This window comes from Hoplias malabaricus, chromosome 14, assembly GCF_029633855.1.
Source record: "Hoplias malabaricus isolate fHopMal1 chromosome 14, fHopMal1.hap1, whole genome shotgun sequence".
NCBI lineage: Eukaryota > Metazoa > Chordata > Actinopteri > Characiformes > Erythrinidae > Hoplias > Hoplias malabaricus.
Window position 1 is genome coordinate 23,269,685 of NC_089813.1, and position 26,280 is coordinate 23,295,964.

Sequence of the window (26,280 nt, forward strand, 5' to 3'; positions counted from 1 at the left end):
GGGGACCAGAGGTGAGGTTCAAACCCAAGATCCCTGGACTCTGGAACTGTGTGTCAGTGACAACTGTAGTGGCACTCTACCACCCTAATGGAAAAACTAAATAATGATTTATGAAAAAGTTGCTTTAAAGAGCCCCTCCATGAAAAGCCAAGCTTTTAACCTTGATAACATGCCTATGTGTTTTTATATGCTTAAATACATATGACCAAATTTGCAATCAGTGTAATGGTTGAACATTTCTTCTTTGGAATTTCAGTGTTCTAATACAGTCAATACAGTTCAAGCCATTTACACGAGCCACTTAAGGTGTGTTAACTTAGAAATTACTTCTAAACGTACGCGAGCGCGAAAAATCCACCAGTGCCATGACTGTTTTCTGGGCTGTGCTCTGGCCGACTAGAAACCATTTCTCCAACCGTACCCTAAACTAAATGTACACACTGCACATTACAGCAGTGTCTAACGCTATGGGGAAGAAATTGTGTTTTCTTTTAGAACTGTGAAGAAATGTTCTAAAAACTTTCTAATCGACTCCATTACTGTCTTAAACAGAAATCCCATTTCCTGCACAGTCCTGTGGTTATTCCAAAGCCGTACTGGTGTTTAACGTCTCTGTACACGAGTGTGGGTGGAATTATGACTATTTACTGATGAGGAGTCGGCTCCAAAATCACAGATTCTTTAAGCAGAAAGTTGATTTAACTCTGGGATATTAACTTAGAACTTCCACAAGTGTAACATAGGCTGTATCACTATGACATGAACCCGATGTAAACAGTGGGTAAAATCCACGGGTATGTAGTTTATGGAATTCTCCTGATTAAAACACACAGCAGCACTGTGAGAGCATCCGAGAAATTGTTTCTAGTCGGCCAGGGCACAGCCCAGAAAACACAAAGTCATGGCATTGTCCTGTTTATTTTCTTTGATAGTTTCATTTCTGTTTTCAAATCAGAAAGCGTATAATAGGTAAACTGTCTCTGTTTTCAATTTTCCCCATTTCAAAATGAAACTGAATTGCCAACTACACAGATCTCACTGCTCCGGAGAAGGCTTTTCGGAGGCCGGCACTAACGAAACATCAGCCAATAGCATTCGCTGACAGAAACGTCCCTGACCCCGCCCCCTCGCGCGCCAAAATAAATTAACTTGGCTCCTCTCAGTCCACGAGTGCAAGTATAATTTCTACGGGCGTGAAACGATTTTACGTGCTCGCGCCCAGTTATTTTTGTTTTTCTCGCACTAAATGGTTTTACATTCCATTTGACATGGATCCGACGCCATAACTAAATGAATCATTGAATCGGTTCAGGCAATTGACTCAATCTCGGCTTCACTGTTGCTGAGTGAAGCGTGGGGCGCACATGCGCAGTGAGAGCGCGGCCAGGCCGGTGGAGGGCTGGGCGCAGTTAGCGGTTGAAGCTAAAGCTAAGCGGCCGAGAGAAGGAAGCGGAGTTTCCGCCTGTAGATAAAGAGAGAGAGGGAGGAGTGCTGACACCGCAAAACCCCGTGGAGAGAAAATAAAGAGAAGCAACCGCTAGCCGCTGCCGTGTGGAAGACAGTGGAGCCCGACGGACAGCAGAGTCCTGTTGCTGTTATTGGCGTCGAGTTGAGTGTCAGTGGTGCGGAGAGAGAGCGAGGAGGAGAAAGAGCGCGCTTCGGCGAATGAGCCGCGGAGAAGGAGGCGGGTAGAGCGGCACAGCGCTTAAGCAGCAGTGGAGCTTCAGCCAAACCAGCGGCATGGCCAGAGACTACGATTACCTCTTTAAGCTGCTCATCATCGGTGACAGCGGTAAGAAAGGCCGAGGACTCACCACGGGAAACGGGCCTTGATTACGACTTCGCCCTCGGGCTCGAGTTAGAACATGAGAGCGTATTCAGGGCTTTAAGAACCGTCTAACTGTGGGGTTTGCAATAAGTGTTTCAGTCGATATTACGTTTATCTCTCTTTGCTTTACGCTGAAAAAACCCAGGGGAGTTGGAACTGGGTTGGGCATTCAGTCAGTCAGTCAGTCAAACAGACAGGCCGGATATGTTCACCGGAGCTAGCACTGATATATTCTATGAATAATAAGTTTACGCGTGACTTACTGTTAACAACGTTTAATCTTACGTCCTGTAATTGAAGCATTTTTCTCTCAATGAAAATACGCGTGTTCGTCTAAATAGTAGCAGAGATAGGTTCCGTACGTTCAAACGTCCGCAGACGCAGCGGTCAAAACAAACCGCCGCTAACGTTACGTTCACCCAGTAGCTGCTCTGAACAGAGCTTACACATTTGTTAGGTCTTAAGAAATTTTGTCTCCCTGTTGCATATTTAAACAGTAACAAAGGGCTGTATCTTTTAATTAATAAATTTGGACTTTTTATAAATGTTGCAGTAATCCTGCATAATGTTTCGTAAAAGTCGTTTTAATGGTTTATCAAATGTTATCAATTTTTTTAATTTACTATATATATAATGACTAGTGTCCAATTAAGATATACATTACTACAAACTGAATTTCTCTATTTGAAAGGCAACAGATGTCATGTAGACTTTATTTTTAGTATTTTATGTATATGAATGTTTACGGAGGATTTATGACCGCTAATATACATTAATAAACCCATTTTATACCATCCATAAACCCTTGTTAACGGTAGCGATTTGTTACAGATAATTAACTCTTCCTTGCTTTGTTAATCTTTTGTCAAGTAACAAAACCAGAAATGTAGTTTTATTAGGCTAGGCTTTTAAAACTTCATTCGCAGGACGAAGAGTTGACTATATTGCTGGGCACTTTGTGATTTTTATGAGGTGTTGATTGAACTGGCACAGGCAGTGTGTGTGTGTGTGTGTGTGTGTGTGTGTGTGTGTGTGTGTGTGTGTGTACGTACCTATAGGATGTGTTTAAAGAAGGACAGAATCACATCTTATTAGGGGCTCTGTTGTATAATATTGAAGCACCAGATCAGTAATCCATACTCTTAATCCGTATCTCTAATTGTGGCCATGGGTGCTGGCCAGTAGGCTGTGTTGACCACTGTGTGACGTTGCCAATTCTAATATTTAAAACTGAATTATATCCTTCACACCTCTTGTGTCTTTAATTGCAAATATGAACAATATTCAAACAACTCAGAACAAGTTAGCTTTCCATTTTTTGTAGTAATGTGTGTGTGTGTATATCTATCAATGGGGATGCCCTTTAACACCAAGTCTTTTAATAGTGAGTTTATTTTAACACAGCACTAATTCATTGAAAAATGCAGATATCTGTTTTTAATGGCTTCCTCTGAGTAGATGTTAACTCTTGAAGCTGAGTTTGTGGTTTTTATGGTTTGGAGACTCGTGTATCTTTGAGTAGTTGCTCTCTTTCAGCTGTGACTAAAGCCCATTCTTTCGAAGTTCAAGTCTTTAATGGCAGATCCCTGGCTGGGTTAGATATGATTATTATTTTTGTGTGTGAATTTTAGAAAAGATATTTTGCACTTTTCATGTTCAGTGAATATGCAGCTATTTCGTTTATAATAGCTCTAAACAGTGGGTCTTTGGCTCTTTGGCCCTTCATACATCACTTCTGGCACTAGCCCATCTCCAGACTGTGTCCACAATAGCAGGGAGCCGCCCTCTGCACACCCTCCTGTGGTAATACACAGGCATCAGTGTTCCAGAGATGTCGAATGCCTACTGTGGCCCATTATTTAGACCAAAGACAAGAACCAGCCTAATTAAAGTGTCCTAATGGTATGGTTCTATGGTATAGAAGTGAAAACTGGCTTGTCCTAGTATAAATAAGGAATGTATTTTTGGTCACTCCTCGGCCCTGGCACAGTGGCACTGGCATAGTTTTAACCCTTCAGTGTCATAAGCATCTCTGTTCATTTATTGCCAGCCATTTCACTTCTTGACTTCTACTATACTATGATATACTTTGGGGATGAATACCATTACAGTTCTGTTTTCTGAGTACAACAACAGTTTTGACAGTATCTTTTGTATTAAGACCTTATGTAGAACATGTAAACGACCAGTAATGTCACACTAGGGGTACACCCGAATTTTTCAGTGCTCAAATGATAGAATTATGTTATTTTATTCACATTGTACTTACAGTTCATAAGCGTGCTTCAGTACATGTACATGCATGTGTTACTTTGTGAAAGAAAATACTTATTTAAATTAGCATTGAGTTATAAGTACATTATAAGAACATTGTTGTCTTTGCTATCTTGGTGGTTACATAAAATTGATTTAATACATTTAGACCTGCCTGGCAATCAGTTTCTAAATCTAATGTGGGAGGATGTAAAGAAGATGCTCTTGCTCTAGTGGATGTTTATTAATGTGTGAAGCTTTCCACTGCTATGGTGGTTTGTTAAAGAAGAAAAATCCTGCACAGGTTGCTGTTTACTGCTTTGACATTTTTAATGTACAAAATGTGAAATGTGGCCATGGGTACTTGGCAGTAAGTAGTGTTGACCCCAGTTTCATGTTGCTAAATCTAATCTTTTTTGTTTGAATATTAAATATATTTAAATATTCATGGTAAATGTGTTATATGTTAAAAATATATTATATTTATAGTTAAGTAGAACTTCTCTATACCAAGGATCTGTGGTGACCCAGATGAACACTCCCACCCATTACACCCTGCCCTTCTACCCTGCAGGACTTTTCATTACAAAGTGAAAATATTAACATGCCACATGTTCTGGGCTAAGACTGGCTCACCTTTTTTGGAAGCTGTATTGCTTACTGTAGTGAAGAGGATCGCATATGGTGTTCAGTTGCCAGAGATTCAATAAGTAGGACCTATCTAGATATCTCCTGAGTCAAAGAATCAACCACCAGTGTTTAAATTTTACATTCGTATGAAACCAGTATTTTCTAATGAAAACTCAAATAGCCTTAAAATAACATTTACTTTAAGGATGTAAAAGAGAGCTATACATGGCGTCTACTGTTCACTAAGCTCCAGTTGCTTTATTCAGTGTGTATCACAGTTTGGTCCCTGGAGTTTCTCTGCTAATTCTTTTACAGATGTAAAACTTAATTTCTCTATTTGATTTCATTTATATTTTCTTGTATAATTAAAACAAGCACCAAACTCACATTGTACTATCTTCTATAAACTTTACTAATCCTGGCAGTTTATACTGTGTAGTGTTTTTTATTTTATTTTATTTTTTTTCTCCCCTATCCCCCTCAGATTTCAAAGCAGCACAAACCAATATCTCAAACTAGTAACATTAGTACCAGCGAAAACCTCTGTCTGTTTATACATCCCATTTTTGACTACCGAATCACAACAGCTGCACAAACGGACTGTGCATTTTTCTGTGCTACTACAGAATAAAATATGGACCAACTATATTGAGGAAAATTAATTGTACTTATTCAAAAAAATATTTTGTAATTACTGCTTTTGCAACCCCATCATTATCCACAAAAACTCTGGATATTGGTGTGTTGTAAAGATGCCATTTAATTCACCAAACATATAGACTGATCTGCATCAGTCACCTTAAGTATTTTCTCTGAGTGAATGAAAAATGTTTCTCTTAGCAGCACTTGAATTTGGCTCAGGGGACACAACATAAGTGAAGACAGGATTTCCCCTGCATGTGTATTTCACAGGCCATGCTCTGTTGTCTCTGATGTTTAACAGGGCTGTCTCAACACCCTGTCCCACAGTAAAGAGCAGAGTGACTTATCTCTTCAGTGAAGAGCATCAGCTGTCAAAGGAGATGTTATACTTCTGTTTTTCCACTGTTAAGTGCTAGGTTTGCATGTCTGTTGGTCCTGACAGTCTGGAGAAGGTGCCTGGAGAGGATTTGTCTTCAGCTGAGTGCCTTTCATTCAAGACTTAGCCCAAGATGAGTGTCTGTATGACATTACACTTGTCTAACATCTTGCCAGGCTCTTTTGGCTCCCTGCCAGTCCTAGGCTACAGCTGTTCAGGTCTCCCGATGACTCCCTAATCACTTCCCATCTCCTTTAGCAAGGGTCTGAGCGATTGCAGCAGATAATTTCTTTAAATGGTTAAGAATTGTATAACCTAAGGATGCATGATGATATCAGACTAGTGATGTTATGATACCAGAAATTTATGTCGGTACCAATTCCAGAAAAATTCCACGATTTTTAGACCAGTTTCGATACCAATGAAACTGAAAACGATAAACCAATGAAACAAATGCATGTCAACCACAATAATGCTTTTATTTAAAAAGTCTTTTTCCAGAAAAAAGGTGCAATTTAGTTAATAAAAACATATATACTTTTTAAATATATATTTTGTTTAATATTGTGTCTAACCCAGTAGTCTACCCCTTTAAATGCCAGATGTGTTGGAAGGTGGGAGCTTCACCGAGTGGCTGTGGTCTCAGTGGGATAAAGGCAGCTAGTGAAAGAAATCTAAGCTCTGAAAACATATTTATGGTCTTGATTATTGTTATTTGAGCTTGTGGCTACCAAATAAAACTGTTTGAGTCGTCTCTTGCGCTGCTTGGGTGCTGAAATCGAATGCACTCTGCTGAAGTATGGCTCTGTTTATCCCTCCTCCTCCTTTTTTTTTTTTTTTTTTTTTGTACTTTTTGTAAACCTTTTGCCAGTACTCATTACACAAACATGAGGATTACTAACGAATGATTTGATGGAGAGACTCAAATTTGGTCTCGTTTTGAAGGGAACAGCCTAAGGGTAAGTACTGGTATTCTTTGGGTGAGTCGCTTCTGGGCTCTTGAGACTTCGATGCAGTGGTTTGTTTGGTCATCGGACTCAAACGCTTAATATTTCCATACTTAGCTTTCAGGATTTTATTATTGATTTTGTACTAATTGTACTGGTTCTTGTGACATCTCAATATCAGACATTCAGCAGCATCTGACAGATATTAGTGGCCTATTGATAGTCTAGGCAGGCATTTTTTGACTTGTCTGGGGTTTTTTTTTTTTTTCTTTTAAATCCGGTCTCTCTCTATTTTGCACAGGTGTGGGGAAGAGCAGTCTTCTTCTGCGTTTTGCAGATAACACATTTTCAGGTAAGCTGTGTGTCATGTTCTGATAAGTGTGTAACTGGTTCATAGGGCTATAGGATATGTAGAGCACATCACCTGACATCACACAGGCAAATGTTGAAAAGGGGAATTTTTGGGGGTGAATTAATTATACACATGCTTATTCAGACAGATTTTTACTGATCACTATCCTGATACTGACATGACATAAAAAATGAATGAAATAAAAGCTTTGGCCTCTAAATCTGTATGTGTGTTGTGTTGTGCTACAGGCAGCTATATAACCACTATAGGAGTCGACTTCAAGATTCGTACCGTAGAAATCAATGGTGAGAAAGTGAAGCTACAGATTTGGGATACGGCGGGACAAGAGCGATTCCGAACCATCACTTCCACGTGAGTGGCCACTAACGTTGTGACATCATCAGTGCATAATTATGGCTTAAAGGCACCACTGATCCCTAGAACTGATCCCTGCTTTAGGTGGCTTTCAGGTGTAAGGGGACAAAGTCCATTTGTGTTAAAGGCATATTGGAGGTTGACATTGGAGTTGCTTGTCTGAAACTAATGGTTATATCAAAGAGCAAAACGAGGTGTATATATATATATATATATATATATATATATATATATATATATATATATATATATATATATATATATATATATATATAAACCAACCAGACAAGCCGAGTCGTAGATGCCCATATGGGAAACACAATAATTCTGCTATTACTGTAAATATAAACAGGGTGAATGACATAATTATAAGGATTAGATTGTTTGTCTGGAAATAACTGTAATGACAAAAACAAAACGAATTTAGACATTGAAGCTCTTAGCTACATCCTGCCCCCATGGGAAACACACTAGACAAATTAGCATGCTGTTATCTTGGTGCTTTATTTTTAATTTGACAAAGAAATTGTAATCAAACTTGATGAAGCCCCTGTGAAATTTGGAGGTTGGTCATCTGCTCTATTGGAATGACAGTAGGTGCTGTGTAGGCAGATGATGCGCTTCCTATCTGAGTTGTGAAGTTATTAACTGGACTTGAAGTCACAGTGATGTGTGAAGTTATTAGATTATAACACAGCTTTGTTTGTTTATGTATGTAATGTCTTGGTTTCTTGTCTTGAACTGTTCATCTGTATGATGAATGGCAAGTGAAATTACAAGCTTTGTAATACTTTTTTTATACAAGCGTTTTTAAAAGAAAAACTTTGCTTTACTATATATTTTGAAATTTTAGTTTGCATACAACCCAAATGAACATTTTAACCTATTAAAGCATTCATTCTTATATTAGTATATCTCCACTGTATGGAAATGTATCTATATTTTGGAATCTGAGCTGATAGCAATATGCAATAATTAGCAATTTATAGTTAAAATAATATATATTTTGAATTATTTTTGTTCAATTTACATTTCCTAAACAAGCTTACATTGCTGTCTGCACACAAATTTAGCACAAGCCTTAATTTAAATATTGCTCCATGCTAAAATGCATTTTAATAGCTTGTTTATTTGAATATATATTTGGAAGGTAACGGCACCTGATGTTTTTAGTCATTTGTTGAAATTGATGCCTAAATAAATTTTATTTTGATGCACTAAAAATGCATTTACATCAAGCAGACGTAAATAATATGGGATTTGTCCTGCATTTATTCAGTTAATAACTGCACAGAAGGTATATTCCTTTCTCTGACCACTGTGCTTGAAGTACATTAAGACATTTATCCAGAAGCCAAAGAATAATTAATTTATTTCCAAACTCATAAGTTGTGTGTGTGGTGTTGTGGATATCCCCTGGGAGTAAGTTGTACTGGGCTTTCTGCACGGCTCGGCTGCTTGCTAATTGAATGCTGTAGGGATTCTTTTGAAGCCTCTCATTAGTGCTGCACCGCTTCTGCCCTTGCTTGACTGAGACCACTCCATCCGAACCCAGCTAAAGTTCTCAGTGTACAGATTGTAGATCAATGTCAGCACAAACGTTTTCCTAATAAATCGATTTTGTTTAGCTTATGAAAAATAATGGTCTTGATGATTACGCATAAATGATGCCATTGGTCTGTCGCATGGCTTTAGTAAATCTGGTCAAAGTCCAGTTTTGAAACTGAAACAAATGATCGTTATGGCCTAAGGGTGTGTACTTGTGCTGTATCACAGTCTAATGGGTTTGAATGCAAGTACACTGAGGCCAGTATTTTGTGAACATCTGTTTATTCAGAATTTCTTTTGAAATTTAAGGTATTTATTGTTTGTCTTTCTTTGCTGCAGTAGCACCTTCTAATACTCTTGGAAGGTTTTATATGCTTTCTGGGACAAGCAGTCAGATCAGGTGCTGATGTTTGATGATTAGTTCTTGATTACAACCCCAATAAATTCATTATTCAGTTAAATACCATGGCTCCAGAAAAGAATCTATAAGTTTACTCTACCCTCTAGCGCACACTTGGCAGTGAACATATTGACTGTAAGCTCAGATTCACTTGCTCCATAGTGTACAATATTATTTCATGCTTTTCTATGTAGATTATACAAGCTTTGCTAACACATCTTTTCAGTCAGACATTGGAGCGCAACTGTGCCTCTAGCAAAACACTTAATTTGATTAACTGAAAAAAAAAAAAGTTGATGTTACTTTGCAATGAATGTGAAATGAATCATAAACTGACACTAAAGAAATTCATTATTGCATTCATTTTTATTTATGTGCAGATTTAAAAAAAAAAAAAAAAAACCAGTAAAAATCAGATCAGATTTTGAGATTGTAAACTGGCTTTGAATGAAAGGGTTAACTGCTTAAGCTTTTAGAAAGATGTTGGGGCATTGTGGGAAATGTAGTGCCTGTAGTGAATTTGCATGGCACGTCTTGTATAGTCCAGGATAAAATTGACTTAGCACCATGACTTTATTGGGGCACAGCAACATTTTACTGGGGCTTTGAAACTCTGCAATGGGTGAACCTTAAAGTAACTATTAACACACTATAAGGAAACTTATTTTATATTATGCTTTAAAACTTTTGACCATTGTTGCTATGTCTTGTATGCAAACTAAATAAAGTGCTGGTATGCTTTCTTGTCTTTTTGGTCAGAATCGTGACAGGCTTGAGCAGCACCACAAAATAGAAAAATCAAAGGGCTCTTTGTGTATGTGTAGTGTTTGAACCCTGGGGCTGTGCCTCTGTTCACTGTTGAAGGGCTAAAGGAGCAAGAGACGTTGCTGACCCTTGATGCTCCTCCTGGTGGACATTGTGAAAAATAGCTGGGTAGTGTAATTTATCATGGTATTCTGGTTCATGTTGCTGTTCTTCTTCTCTTTGTCTAGGTATTACAGAGGGACACATGGGGTCATAGTAGTATACGATGTCACCAGTGCAGAATCGTTCGTCAATGTCAAACGCTGGCTGCATGAAATTAATCAGAACTGTGATGACGTATGTCGAATATTAGGTGAGGTCACCTACATCATATGGTGTAGGAATATGTCTACTAAATAAAACATTTGTCATTTTTACTTCTCAAACATACCTGAGCTTATTTGTTTATGTAGTTTAGAAATATTTAGTTGCATTTTCTCATTAGTTAGTGCAATAAAATATCTGAATCTTCAGCAAAGTTTGGACTGATATCCTGGCTCTTTTTGACCCTCTTTAGTGGGTAATAAGAACGATGATCCAAATTCGAAAGTGGTGGAGACGAATGATGCACAGAAGTTTGCAGAGCAGATGGGCATCCGCCTGTTTGAGACGAGTGCGAAAGAGAACATAAACGTGGAGGAGGTGAGTGCTGCAGCCTCAGGGGATGTGACATATTTTAAAACCCTATAAAACGTCTGAGAATGTGCACGGAGAAGAACAAAACCCCAGATTTGATGAATCGGGTCCCCTTAGTTGTTACTGGACTTGGAAACTGTAATTCTAAATCTCTTAGTCCTCCTTCAGTGTAAAGACAAAATCTGTGTTTTTCTGATCTAATTACAACAAACATTTAAGAAATGGCAGTATGGAACAATGTATGAGGACAAAGGTTAGTTTGTGTGCTTGGAAATTACTGACATAGTGATTCTCCCTCCAGTGCTGTGACCAGCTACTGAGGAGTATAGTTTGTTAATAATAAATCTCCATCTACCATAAACAAATAGGGTTGTAGCTCATGTCTGTGCCACTATTTTCTCTGACTTTAGAGCATTGTTTAGCAGCACAAAGCTTGGCGTGATTTTTGAATCATGGCTGCATTTTGTAAACGGATACCTACATTGCAGCCCTCCACAAATCTTTTAAATATTTATTATTGGGATATTAAAAGACAAAGACAATGCCTAATTGTATAATTAGGGACCAATATATAATTGTGTCATAACTGAATAATTTTCAGCGTAAATATTTGATAAAGCATGGGAGCAAGTATTTCCCAAAACAAGTATTTTCATTAGAATAAATTTTAATATAAATTATTTTCCTATAGACATATTTGAATTGGGCTTTAAGATATCTGGCTAAAAATGTGAAAATCCTACCTTCCTCCCTAAATCAAAGCCCAAGGAAACGTAGTGTAATTAAACAATACATTAACACTAGCTATTGGCTATTTAAGCATTGTCTGTTAATGTTTTGGTTTGTTTTGGAGGCAGCTCTAACTTACCTGCCACATCTATTGCCAAGTTCTATATTTCCACATGGTCTCACAAGCTTAAAGGCTAGTTTTACATTTAGCGTTCATGTGTCTGTCATGTGAAGGTTCACATGCTGTAATGTGAACACTGAATGGAGCGTGTTAATGGATTGCGTGGTCAGCTGCAGTAACCCTGCGTGTGCTCTCTACGTTTCCTGCAGATGTTTAACTGCATTACGGAGCTGGTGTTACGGGCAAAGAAAGAATCCGTGGCCAAACAGCAGCAGCAGCAACAGAACGACGTTGTCAAGCTCACCAAGAACAGCAAACGGAAGAAAAAGTGTTGCTAATGGATCTTTAGGGGGGAAAACCCAATCCCAGACGGCAGCCTTCACTGCAAAATCAATTCAGAAAAGGACTACGATCAACTATATTAAGACCAGAGAAAGATTAATAAATAAACATTAACAATGAAACGGAAAGATGTCCCTTTTGGACAAATACAAATCATAAAGACTTTTTTTTAAAGCAAATGTACAGATTTTATTAGAATTAAGGAGTTTTATGTGGAATTCAACAGATGTGGTATTTAATAAAAGAACCTCCTCCTTTCTCGAAGGACCTGCAAGCTGACATGGCCACCGCAATGTGCAGATTTATATATGCATTAAGAGTTTCTCAACAGTGACAGTGGTTTTCTTGCCTCCTTCTTCCCTTTTCATGTCTCTGTTGCGGGAGTTTTTTTCTCCACCTTTACGTTTTTGGTCTGATGGGATAGATTTTTTTCATTCTAGAATGGAATAGTGAGAAATGCAACTACTTTCTTCTTCTTACCCCCCCCTTCTCTCCCACCACATGAACTAATGAACATTCTCTGAACATGCCAACAGCTGTTGTAGATGCCAACACCTCATGAGATGATCCTTCATTCTTGGAGACCTTCAGGAGAAATGAAACAATTGATAGTGATTGCTGTTCTGTATTGACAGACATCCCTTGAACACAAATTTACTCATGAAATTTTTTTGTTTTTTGTTTGTCTTTTTTGTGCGTGCCCCCCCACTCTGCATAGGGCTGGCCTTGGAGCCTCTAGATACAGCCCTCCTGCTGACATTTCACAAAAGTCTTACCATGCTTCAGGCCTCTTTTTGCATTTACAAATCACAGCAGAAAGAAAACAGTGCTACTGCCATTGATCGTAAATGGGAGCATCGTGTAATGGCACACGGCACCATCTCTCTTTTTGTCAGCTGTTGCCATGGTAATGTTCTCAGGACTGCTGACTTGGACTTGTCAATAGACTGGGTCTTGATCTTCAGCATCATGAGCATTCATATCATCCGGTGCTGCTCAGTGTTCTGGCTCATACAAGCCTTTTTCTTGCAAGGTTCTCGCTTCCTATTATTGAAGCATAAAAAGGCAAGGTCTTACAGTTATTCACAAGCCCTGACTAAGATCTGTCCTGGCCATAGACCCATGTTGTTGGGGAAAGTGGGGATGGGGGAAATAAATAATTATTGGAACTAAACAATAAAGAAGGGGGTGTAAGAACAGTATTTGATAGGGTTTATACAGGAGTGCACATGATTCAATTTAAATGTTTAAGGGGGGAAAAAATAGATAATTTTCCATACTTCCCAGGTTTCTGTCCAGTCTGTAAATGTGGAATTATATGCCAAGGGACTTGCCCCATAGATTTACTTAGGGGGATCACACTTGTTTTTGTTTTGGTGAACTACCCAGCCCCGCCACATGCTCCGAAATAGCCCTTACCTCCCCTAAATATCTGCTCACATTGCTTTGAATCATCACTGTGCTAAAACACCGTTCGTCCCGGGCCCTGCACCTTGGCATAATTAATGGGCAATTTACTTCCCTACCCACGCATTGATCCGACTTCAACCAAGTAAAGGAGTCATGGCAACAAGTTTTTGCTGATGTTTATTTCTCATGTATATATAAATATATTTGCATCATGTATTTAATATATATTATATACATAATCGCACATATCCATGCAAACTTGCATGTGTTTGTGCTATGGTTGAAACACATTTTCAAATGTGGTTATGCTGTACACTGGAGTAAAGAGATGTAACCTGGATTTTGCCCCCTTACAAATTGAACCAATAATAAATATTTTAAACAGATGAACATTTGACACAATACCATTTGTCTACAGTCGTTTTTTTTTGACCAAGAAAAAATTACCCGGTCACATGATGCTGTGTCTTTCACATTGTTGAGGTAGGTTTACTTCACTGTAAGGCTGTCACAAATAACTGATTTAGAACAAATTCTTGAGTAATATTTACATATCCGATTAGAAATTATGTTTGAAATGTGGACAGTTTCCCCAGGGTCTATATAAAGCTGTGTAATTTTGCAGATTTTCCACAAGGATGAGTATGGAGCTCCTATAGCATTTGTGACTTTGCTGAATCAGTGGAGGTCAAGACCAGCAGGATGTTGTGTGCATGTAATGGTTGTTTGATGGTTGTGTGTATGTGAAGAAAAGTAATATTTAATCTTCTGAAAGTGTGTGTGAATATAAATGAAATGATTTCATTATATCCTGGCTAATTAGCTGGGCTACAAGCTAAGAGGCTCCTCCTGTGATACTTCGGACAAAACATATTTTCAATAATAATTCTACATAGTACTTGAATATGTTATAAGCATCACATATTTCTGTTTAAGTAGATCAGAACTAAGCTGTATTAATCTGTGAAAGATCTGTGGGTTAGCATTGTACCAATTGCAACACTTAAAGACATGAGAAAACTTACAAAATCACACTAATGTAATTTGAGTTTTCTCAACTCCTTTTGTCACTTATCTGATTAATCAACTTGAATTTCTTTACTTATCCAGCTTTATATTGTCAATTAAATGCTAGCAATATATAGTCACTGTCCAATAAAATTAACATGTATGTCCCAAAATATTCAATGGAATTCATTGTCCCAAATTTCATTGCAAGTCAGTGTAAAAATATTTTAGTCAAAGTAATTTTGGAGACATTCTTATGAAATTTTCAAATTAAGGACAGCTGCAGCATTCAAATGATGTAAACTAAAAATCAACAAAAACAGATACTTGTTTTTTATTGGACAGAGACAATATGTGTTCTACAAGGGGGAATTAATCCAACATCACATACCTAAGTTTGACTTGCAGTCTAACATTTCAGAGGTGGCATATATCGTTTTTCTGACCAATTCCCCCGCCCCGTATAGAAAGCAAACACCAGTCTGCTGGGGGGGGGCTGTTTTGCACACTTCACCATATCAAGCTTTATTTATACACACGTTTTTTAATACTCATTTTATAACCATTTATAGCTGTAATAACAAAAATTAATGCCCGCTTCCCGCTTTGCGCCCAGTGATTCCAGGTGGGCTCCAGACCTGCAGTGACCCTGAACTGGATAAGCGCTTACAGACAATGAATGAATGAAGCCAATGCGTGAAATGTTGTCAACTTGGAGAGTCTGCGCTTTGTGAGCTCGTACAAATTTCTTTGAAGACTAATCTTTAATATAAAAATGTCCAAATATCCTAAATAAATAAAGCATGAAGAAAATATAACTATTGTTTTCAAATAACTAACACAACCCTGGAATAGAGATACCAGAGAAAAACAGAAGACAGAACAGCACAGCTGGCTAAAATATTGGTGACATTCATTTTTATATAAACAAACATGTAAGCAAACACAATGGGTAAATGAGGTCAGCAAAAACCATTGAGGAAATGTACACATATATAGTGTACATTATAGAATAGCATAATGAATAACTCAATTCCCTGTCCTAGCATGAAGAATTATGGTGCATCAATAAGGTCTGGGGGAACATTAGTAAACTCTAATGTGATTAGATTGGGAGTCTTTCTGGTGCAGCGTGTGTGCTATATGCTGCTCTAATATTAAAGAGAACTATGAGAGCAGATGTTGAGAGTTTAAGTCTATGTTGTAAGACCTTTATATAATCTAATCGTTATAGTATTCATCAATAGGTGACAATCCCACGTCCTTTCTACTGTAAGCATTTGTAACCGATTTGCAACAATAATAAGAGACTCCAGAATTTGTTTTTCATTTTTTTACTTTTATTTTATTATGTCACAGTGCATTCCACATGATGAAACACATTCATTAGATGCTTTTCATAACATGGAAACATGGCTATGTAGAAATGGTATATTGTATATTAACTATACATTATTTTCTCAAGATAATTTGAAAAATAAGATTTTTTGATTGTATAAAACATAACTACTTATTGTTTCCATATGTATAAATACTATTTACTGTTTAAGAATGTAAAGGGTGTAGAAAATATGGCCTATTTACAACAGGATGTGTCATGAGCTCTATGAAATCTGTCACACACATTCACCTGTCTGCACTGATTGCTAATATTTTATCAGAATGATTTTGAATTTTCAGTTCATTAACTCAGTTACTTTATTTCTTATGCATTAAGTCCACTTGTGATTAGCTTCATCTGAGACTGTGTATTTACACATAGACTGCCACATTATTCAAGTACATTATCCTTCTCTCAATTCTCAATAAAACTGAAAGATGGTGCAAACAATCCTCTAAGCAGAGGCCTGTTTCCTGGAAGTATGATTTTTGTAAGGCTTTAGAATCTCAAATTACTTGGGTTTCAGACATTTTAGCTTAACCTCTGTAAGGTTATGGTATAGCGCAACAACACGTGAATTTTTAGAACCTGCTGTTTTCAAGTCCATATATTCTCACACATATGCAGACAGATGTTATCATATGTTAACATTCCCAAAGAAAAATGTAACTGCCAGTAATAATCCTTGATGGTAACATGCATCTGACAAGGAGCACTGTGATCATTTCAGACATCTATTTCCCAAATGTGTGAATGTCAAAATCTGCATTTCTTGAAAACTATGAGTCACAAACTTACACATGTATGCTTTGGAACTGGTATTCCCAGAGTCTGTTGTGAAATATTGTAAGCTAGCGTATATCCATTCTTCCTGTTCTAGACTGTTATGAAATACACAGCTGTGCTTCTATAGGTTTAGCATGACTGCCCGAAGCCATATGAGGCACAGTGGATATCTGTGTGCAGACTGTGATCCTAAATGAATAATGAATATCTGAGTCATTATTAGTCCTGCAGTTTTCTGATGGCCCACATTTGTTCTGGAATGACAAGTTTGTCTCAGGGTGAGTTTGGCTACTTCAGCTCAGCCACAGGTCCACCTTACATAGGCCAGATGTGTACATTTGGCCCATGTCTGGCCAAGACAATACATAACATATCACAAATCAAGCCCAGCTCATGACATTTGGCCCATGTCCGCCCCACACCAACACTTGCTTGTGATGTAACTGGGATTCAAGAGGCAGATTTGGCCCAAATGTGTTTGAGTGGTATGACTTATTTTTTAATAAGTTGTATATATGTTTTAAATGTGTTTTGGGTGTGTTTACATCTGCATCTTTATCTGGCTAGGCCTTATCCAGATATAATCCTGATACTCAAGACAGATAACATGCTAGTGTGAAAGAAACAACTATGGCAAAAACAAATGATTAATTCCAGGAAGGCCAGCCTTGAGTAAACACTAGTGAGAATGCCAGTCTGTGGTAAATGTTTATAGCAGCTCAAGCTAGTAGAATGTATGGAAGCCTATTTCCGTCACTTGAAGAAAAAAAAGGCATTAAGTTAAATCATAATGAGATGCTAAGTCATAATTATGACATGCAAAGTCAACGGCGATGCATTCCATTGGCGGTGGCCTATCAGGGCCACATGGAATGGGCTGTGTGAGAAAATGGAGATTCATGATCGATATTTCAGCCTTCACTGTACTGTACGATTACAAACTTGTATTAAAACCAAACAAAGCAAGAAGAAAGTTGTCTGGACTTGTCTGTACTACTCGTGGGTCTGTAAAAACTTGTTTAATCTATTTTAGTGAAGTGGAATGTGCTGTGATTGGTTTAATCTTAAATTTTTTAACATCTAAATATCTAAAGTCACCAGGGCCTACATTCATTAAAGAGAAAATTAAATTCCAATCATGTATGAACTTTCAGCAGGAGATAAAACATTGAAGGCAAAAGAAATTACCCAGTGTGTCATTCACAACAGCATAGCGAGCATATATCCGTCCACTGGTTTATTCAGGTCGGCACACCACTGATTGAACCCCACTGCTGGTCCACATTTAGACCGCTCAGATTACTGTCCTGTGCACAAAAACTAACTAGTTTTAAATCTCACTGACTTTATATAGAGACTTTTATTCTAGAAAATAAACTAATACAAATATTACCAACAATTACGAGAGATACAATGACTGGCCCTGATATAAATTATTACGTTGAAAATGTTAACACTGTGCTGGATTAAAATTATTTACTAAATAATTAAGTAATAAGGGAAAAATCTGCAAATTGGACTGAATAGAAACGTTCTAAAACGTGGCATTTTGGCAAGCTCTCTCTTTGTTTAATGACCAGTGGTCACCAGCAAACACTGTAGAACGCCAAATAGACCTTTTTTCCTTAGTTTTCTTGCTATCAGTATCTCATAATTATGCTTAGCATATCATTATTATGACTTAGTATCTCATAATTCTGACTTTTTTTTTCTTCAAGTGGCGGAAACATGCTTCCATAGAAATTTCTAAACATGAGAGAACTGTTTCTGATAAAAGGTCTTGAACTGTGTGCAGGGGCATGAGGAATATCCACTGTGCTTCGCTCTGATCCTTGGCAGTCAGTAGGAGCTAAATACAGCTGTTATGTATGATAAAACAAACCCACACACACATACACACACACACACACACACACAGAGAGAGAACACGGTAATCTAAAAAGGGAAGTACATATTTGAATGATTCTTAACATTTGTGGTGAATATGTTACTGTCCAAAGAAAAACATGTATCTCCAAAATAGTAACCAGGAAAAAAAACTTTTTACATTTCAATGGAAGTCAGTGTAAAAAGATCTCATTTTAAGTAATTAGATTCAATGAGCATTTCTATTGGTCCATTCATCATGAAATTTACACACAATGTGAAGGACAGCTGTGTTCAAGTGATGTAGTAAATTAAAAATCCACATAAATGGAGATACATGTTTTTCTTTGGACAGCAATGATATACTACACATTTACAAGAAATGCTCTTGTCTCCCTGAAGCCATCACATTCACATTTACAGCTGTCTAGGCCTAGGTGTGTTCATACTTAGAAAACGAAGAAAAAAAAGGATTCAGGACGCAGACTACAATGACTTTTAAAAACAGTGTTTAAATGGAAAACAAAAGACAGTATAAAGTCAAATTAACAGATGACATTCACAGAACAGTGTAACAGACATGAGAGAAGAAACTGAAAAACATAAGAACAAAACCCAAAAAGACAGAGATGCATTTTTTCTCCACACAAAACACAAACGCTAACCTGCTAATAGTGGAGGGGTTCCAACTCTGACTATTGTCTGGTTTGGTCCTCTGGAAGCCTAAACCTATGACAGTAATTCATTCAGAACTGACACCAGTTGCTGCCTTCACGACCTGTTGGAAATATCAACTTTTAACACACATGAAAACCACCACAATGTCATGTTTACTAGTGTGAATCTAAACTTTTTGATGGGCCCTGATTATCCGACTTCGGATAATGTGTCAATACCAAAACAGAGACTAGGGCAGTGGTTCCTAAAATGGTGGACGCGACCGCTAGGTGGGTGCAGCCTGGCCAGTGAATGAGATACATAATGCATGTCACTTGTAATAATTTAACTGTAATGGGGGCACAGCAGAAAAGTTTGGGAACCACTGGACTAGGTTGAAGCTACAGTGGGTGGTGTTTAATGTGAAGGGCACCTATCAATCATTTTCAACTCCAGCCAATCACATAAAATTTCAGACATCAACCATATCAATATCATAATTACAACATCCAAACTCATAAGTAGGACCTTCCAAAAAGAACTTGAAGGCAGCAAAAGACACAAAGTAACCTAACAAATAGAGCCAGTTGCTTGCTTAAAATAGAAAATAGTGAACAATCACTGAATCCTGTCAATCATGTCTGTCTCTATCTACCTCAGAATCAAGGAAGCTGTTTACACTTTGTATCAACATGCATTTCCAGTGTGGAGCATATGTGGATATACTTATTCATCCTAAGTTATATAATTTAGGTTATAAACGTTTTCAAACACAGGCTGTCTGGTGTATTCTTTTGGTACCTGTGGTTTTTCATCAAACATTGAGAAATAATACAGACGATGTGTATTAGATCTGTGTAAACATTTCCAGTTTTTTTCCAGTTGATTGGACAGAGAGACTTGTCCATCATGATGACATGCAGACATCCAGCACAAACTATGCATTTGTAAAATCTTCAAGCTACAGTAGAGATCTCATTTGTTTTTATCCAACTCACAACAGCAGCTTGTAAAATTGTGCCGTGTTTTTTTAAGAGGTTCAGATGCTTTTTGGATTGGTGGCTGATGAAAAAGTCCAGATGGGGCAACAGGGAACAAAAAAAAACTAAACTGTCTGAACTTATGTGTGGAATTGTGTTAAATACTAAAATCACCCCCAAACAACGTGCAAACACATGATGAGTAAATTATTCTTAACAATTTCACTGTGGTTTTCAAAGCCCATGGTTCACATTAGAGACGGGATTGTGCAACTTCACCAGCTACATTTATAGTTGAAAACCAGCCCGTACCAGGGACCAAACAGCAAGCCAAGCCAAATTGGTATCATGTAGTAGAACAGAAATATAAGAGTCGGCCAACCTGGCTTTTCATCAACCCAAAGTGCATAAAGGTAATTGGTCTGGGGATACCCCAAGCCTCATGTCATCCATTTTGTGTTTATCCTAGTCAACACTCAGCAGATACATTTCTGCTTACATAATTGTATGTGGATATATATATATATATATATATATATATATATATATATATATATATATATATATATATATATATATTTAAAAACTTTTTTTAAACATGTGTTTATACATTTATAACTGGATTACCAAAACTGCATGTTGATGCAAAGTGAGACCAACTTCAAGAATTTGTCAGTAACAAGATTTTCTGCTGCTTTAGTCAGCTTTTTCATTGCTGAGCAATTAGCTTTTCTGTTAGCTCTTCAACTGCTAACTGAAGGGCATTTCAGTTACACTGCATTCATCACAACTGGGAACTAAGGACTTTTCAAGCTGGAGTTTGTGTTTGGTTTAGCACATTAATGAAGCACTTATTTGGCTGCTGTGAGCCCTTTTATTCAAGGGTAATAATATAAAATTGCACTTTGATGATAAAATCTTAAACAGAACAACTTAAGCTCACAGATATCAAAGTGTCCCTCTGTATTTAGTGATATTGTACTCAAATAGGAATCATACACCAAACAGAAAAGCTTAAAATACACATCTTGCTCTGTATTTGCTGCTATGTTGATGTCACAAAAATGCAACTTGGAGAAAACATTCTAAGATTTTCTAAGTGAGAATTAGAAGGTGGACGACTGGAATGGATTTGTAAATCAAAAAGTCCCAGTTCCCACTTGACCACAAACACAGCATTAGCCTTTCAGTTAGCTCTTCCACTGTCATCAGTTTTTCAGCAGCTGTCCAATCAGCCAGTAAAGCAGAGTCTCCACTCCACTCAGCCATGAATACTCTGAAGTTCTCTGAGCTTCAGTCTGTAAACAGATGCTCACAAATCAGACTCGCTCACAGATGCACACATGAAGACTCTTCTAGAAAAAGTATGATTTTGTTTTTCAAAATTTATACATTTACATATAACAAATATAACAATTTGTTTTTTATTATTATTCCAAACCTATCTGTAAGTATAAAAAGTCATTCTTTGGGTTTCTCCAAACCATCATTCACCTCAGATAAAAGGAGAAGACATCTGCATAGCTTTGCTCGAAATGGGCCTGACATTGCCGAATTGCACAGCCACAAAAAAAAAAAAGTAAAAAAAAAGCCACAACTCTGTTACTCTTTCCAGACAGTTTTTTTGTTGTTGCTGTTTTTTTTTTTAGTATTTTGAATCCCCACTCATGTCAGGGGTATTTCACTATTCAAGGGAAGCTCACGACCAAGACGTGGCCCTTTTGTTTCCATAGGCTGGACTATGGTTTTCCCCATCCTAGAATGTATGTGACAGGGGCTATGGCAGTAGGCCCTTTATATGACTTAGTTCATCTGCAGCACAATCATTTCATTCAAGCCTGGCCTTATAAAATCTAGTGACAGACACCTGATTTAAAAAGCATTTACCTCTCACAGCTTTAAGGACATTTTGCTTGGGATTAAACCTTTCATTTCAACTTACACTAACCTCTGGAGAATTGTTGTCAGCACAGTTTGTAGTGATGTGGATCAGTGCTGCAAACAGCCTGCAGCTAAAATGTTTAGCCCTGTAGGTTCATTCACACCACTTGAGGCTGCGCAGGGCTGCATGGTATTTTCATGGTTTTCTTTACAGTTAGAAAAATAAAGCAGCAACAAGAATGAACTTGAGTTTTGTATTAGTCCGATACATTTACATGTATTAAATTTGTATAATATAGATTTGTTGTTTAGCTAAGGCTTATGTATCATTTGCTTATGCTGAAAAAAGAACCATAATTCTGCATTATTTACTAATTGAATATAGAAATGTTTTATTAAAAATTAAATAAAATATTCATGATTTTCCCCTCTCTTTATTATATTTCCTTTTCCCTCAAGTAATGCTTGCTAGACTGCCACTGTAAATAAGAACATGTTCTTAACAATTAGCCAGGTTAAGTTAAAGGTTAAATACATACATGTTATAATAATATTCCAATAATGTGATTTAGAAATGGAATACAAATTTGTCATTAACTTGACAATGTAATAAATCCACTAATGTTATAATATAACACAATGAAGTATTACATAATGTCAAGTTAATATGTAATAAATTCCCTATAATGTTAAATCACTTAAAATTACAATAAGGTTAAATCAGTTAAATATCAGTAAATTACAATCGTGATATTTTAAGATATTTTTGAGTACTGAATAAGTTATTACTGAGATTTATTAAACTTTGACTTTGAAGTTAAGTACAATAGTTTAGTAAATTTTAGGGGCTTTGACATTACTGGAATTTTTTAACAATGTTTTAAAACAAAATTGCTTATTATTTTTTTTATAATTCTGCTAATGTGGTATATTCATTATGTCATTCTCTCTCCTGCAATGAATACTTATTTAGTGTACTTCAAGTAAACAGCTGACTGAGTATAAGGCCTCATGTGAATGAACATACTGGCCAAATGCCTGTTTGAAGTGCTGCATAGCCCGAAACTCATTCACACACTTCAACCTGTAACCTGACATCAAAACTCCCTTCTGAACCCTGTAGAGTGCAACACATACTGAGTTAAAGGCCAAACAAATCCTTCAGTTTGTCAGAGCTAAATCTCAGGCTTCCAGTGAAACTGACTGGCAGTGGGGTGAGGCACTAGGAGGGGAAGCTGGCCTCTGATATGGGGCAAATGTGGTAACCCTGTACAAATCACCCTGAAGTGAAGCTCAAAGCTTTCTCAGCTGAGGACAATAGCCAAGGACCATCTCTCTCAGTCTCTTCTATTCCCACTGACTTCCCTGGGTCCTCATCTAGAATGATCTGAAGGAGTGGAGTGTTTAGGGCAGATAAAGTGCAAAATGGCTCCAGGCCTTCACAAGATTCTGTCGTTTAGAGGTTATTTACTCTGCAGTCTTATTCTTTGGCTAGGTCTGTCAATGCTTTCATTGCTTTTCCTGTATCTCTATTGCTTTCTCACTTTCTCACTGATGCACAGAATTTAAATGATTCTAATCTGTACCATTTACCATCTAATCTGTATTATTTCTGTATTATTAATTAAAAAATATCAACTCAGTTTTGTCGTTCAGTTTACTCTGTTTTGGAAACAGCTGAGTTGATGTACTGTAACTTATTCATGTGGACATTATGTAAATATTTGAATCAAGTAAATTCAGTGCTCCACATTTTTCAGTGTTACTTCTTTCTCTTCACTAAGACTTCATGCTCAGTTCTTCTTGAAAAACGAGAACAGGCGCTTGTCGCCTTCTGAGAGGCGGTGGGGCCTTCTGGAATGGGGTCCCGAGTGGGTGCGGGGACCCACATTGGCCCTGGTGAAAGAGTACGGAGAATCCCTCCATTCCTCCTGATGCTTATCCATCAACTGTTGATCTATAACTCTGTGCATATCATCCTGAAGGAGAGAGAGAGAGAGAGAGAGAGAGAGAGATGGAGAATGACAAGAAGAGTGAGAGAAGCTTGCAGTTGTAGACAGAAGAAAAAAAGAGATTCAGACCAAAGTGATGAGATGTATATGAAAGTACCAGGAAGAGTCATAATACGACATGAAAATATGACATGAGTGAAATGGATGGACCTCAGCATATGCATAGAGTAATGTCAGGGTAGAGGAATAAACTAGAGATGGAACAATGCCACTGTTCCTCTTCTGATACAGACAATGGAAACTTGAGAACTTGATTGACAGCAATACAGATCTGATATTGGTTTGTCTTTAAAAATAAGCTTTCAAAGTAACGTCTACGATTGTGCAGAACTTCAGTTCTCTCTGGTTTGTTCACCTTCGGAAGCTCAGTGTATTTTAAGGTGGAATGGTAAGTTTCAGGACAACACTGCAACTTTTCCTGTTAAATTAAACTATTAATCTAGATGTATGCAAATACATACCAAATAGGACCATAAAATATTTGTTAACACTTTACCATAGGGCAGTAAATTGACATCAAAGTTGACAATAGAAGCTTTTATAACAGTTGATGCCTTTTGGAATAAGAATTTATAAATGTTTATGTACGTTTGTGTCAGATTTCATGAGGTGTCATATAGGTGTCATGTAGATTTCAAAGCAGTGCCCTACAATTTAATTGTAGTACTCTTTTGTTATGTGTACAAGAAATGTGGCTTTTGTTGTTATCATGTAATCTGCTGTGTTTTTGTTGCAGCGCAAGAAAGCGCCTGATATAATAAACTATATTCTGTATTATATCAGGTTCATTCCTTTTTCACTTTCCATTGTCTATTACAACTTTTTCTGTTGATATCATCTCAATACAGAGTCTTGGTATCAGAACAGTGCCATCTTTAGTATGAACCCCTGTCGGGGTGTTGGCATGGGTTGAGATGGCATACAGTAGCTCACCTCTAAGGCAGGAAGGGGCTACCACAGGGGGAGAGGGGGTTCGTACGGAAGCTGAGAAAGGCCACTAGATCAGAAACCACAAGAGCCACACAGTAAACAGCCCTGAGGAGGCAAACTGCAGGCAGGGAGAGAGAGGGAGAGAAAGAGAAAGAGAGAAAGATTGGGGAGAGCTACAAGTTATACAGGGTGAAGGGAGGATATATAGACAGACACATTCACACATCCTCATTAACTCACACACTCCTGCACACACATACACTTAAAGCAATGGTTCATCAAAATTTTTATTGAACCCTTACATTTATCGAAAAACTACTGTAAAGGACACATTCACAAAACATTTGGTATTCATTCAATACGTTTAAGGAATTTAGGAGATGCTGTTTCCTTGAAAAACCTACAGTTTAATTGCGTTACATTTAAAAGTATGTGGAGTAAGGAATCTTACCCAAGAACTCTTACAGGTACACCATTGTGGGCTTATATAAGAAACAAAGTTCAATCTTTCACATGTAGAGCAGTTACTCTCTGCACAATGGTACTGGGGTGGCTTATTGTGTGTTTATGGGCAGAGGTCAATGTCAGCAGGAAACTAATTTAGTGGCACTGGCAGCTGTAACTCTGTTGTGTACTTATTTATTTTTAATGGTTTTGTTCCTTTTTTTAAACATTCTTTGAAAATAGAGTTTTGACAGCAGCAAATAAGTTGTATCATATGCAGTTTTAATTGCATAATTTACTTCAGAATGAGGTTGGATTTGTCCATGGTGCCCACACACAAAGTTCTTGTTTGTAATATGAAATTTTTTCCTATAGGCACCACTTAACTTATTATATGTATTTAAAAGCTGCTGTTTTTCCCTAGAAAATTTGGTAAACCTTTACAATAAGAATTCAAAATTCATGATACTTAAGACAGCGATAAGCCTTAGGAAATGGTTCAGTAATATCACAATAATGATAAGAAACAAGAACTAGCATTAACTAGCATTATATTAGGACTTTCTAAAATACTAGAATAATGTTTGTTTCTGTCATTACTAAATGATTAACTGTGATCATTTTTACTCTCTTTTTACTTAAAACTCTTTTACCAGAAATTGTATAGGACTTTTTATGCGATTGACTAAAGCCATGACTCTTTTTGGCTGACACATGGGACCATTTAGTATTTTATTTTGCTTTTATGGATTCAAAATGTCTGCCTTAATCATCACACACTTGCCTCAAACCATTGTTATTTGGTCTCAAAAACTGTTATGTAAAAAGTCAAATGACTTTTGATGCAATTTTCTTACAGCCCTGTTCAGAACACCTGGTTTCAGCCCCAGATGAGAAGAGCCTCTTCTCACTCTTCTCACTTTCAAATGTGAAGGACTCAGT

At 37.3% G+C, this 26,280-nt stretch overlaps 2 protein-coding genes across 2 annotated transcripts in view; one reads left to right on the forward strand and one right to left on the reverse strand.

Moving 5' to 3' along the window:
- The first annotated feature begins 1,182 nt into the window (after positions 1–1,182).
- Positions 1,183–13,788, forward strand: rab35b (RAB35, member RAS oncogene family b). The gene is made up of 6 exons (XM_066644256.1): positions 1,183–1,792; positions 6,978–7,028; positions 7,277–7,400; positions 10,344–10,468; positions 10,673–10,797; positions 11,851–13,788. Exons 1-6 carry the CDS (start codon positions 1,741–1,743, stop codon positions 11,977–11,979), a joined length of 606 nt encoding a protein of 201 aa, XP_066500353.1. The 5' UTR covers positions 1,183–1,740; the 3' UTR covers positions 11,980–13,788.
- Positions 13,789–22,802: 9,014 nt separating this feature from the next.
- bicdl1 (BICD family like cargo adaptor 1) overlaps positions 22,803–26,280 on the reverse strand; it is a 60,683-nt gene continuing 57,205 nt past the window's right edge. Inside the window, exon 11 of the mRNA XM_066644524.1 lies at positions 22,803–23,931. Within this exon, the coding sequence (XP_066500621.1) occupies positions 23,746–23,931 (186 nt within the window). The 3' untranslated portion in view covers positions 22,803–23,745. The remainder of the gene's footprint in view (positions 23,932–26,280) is intronic.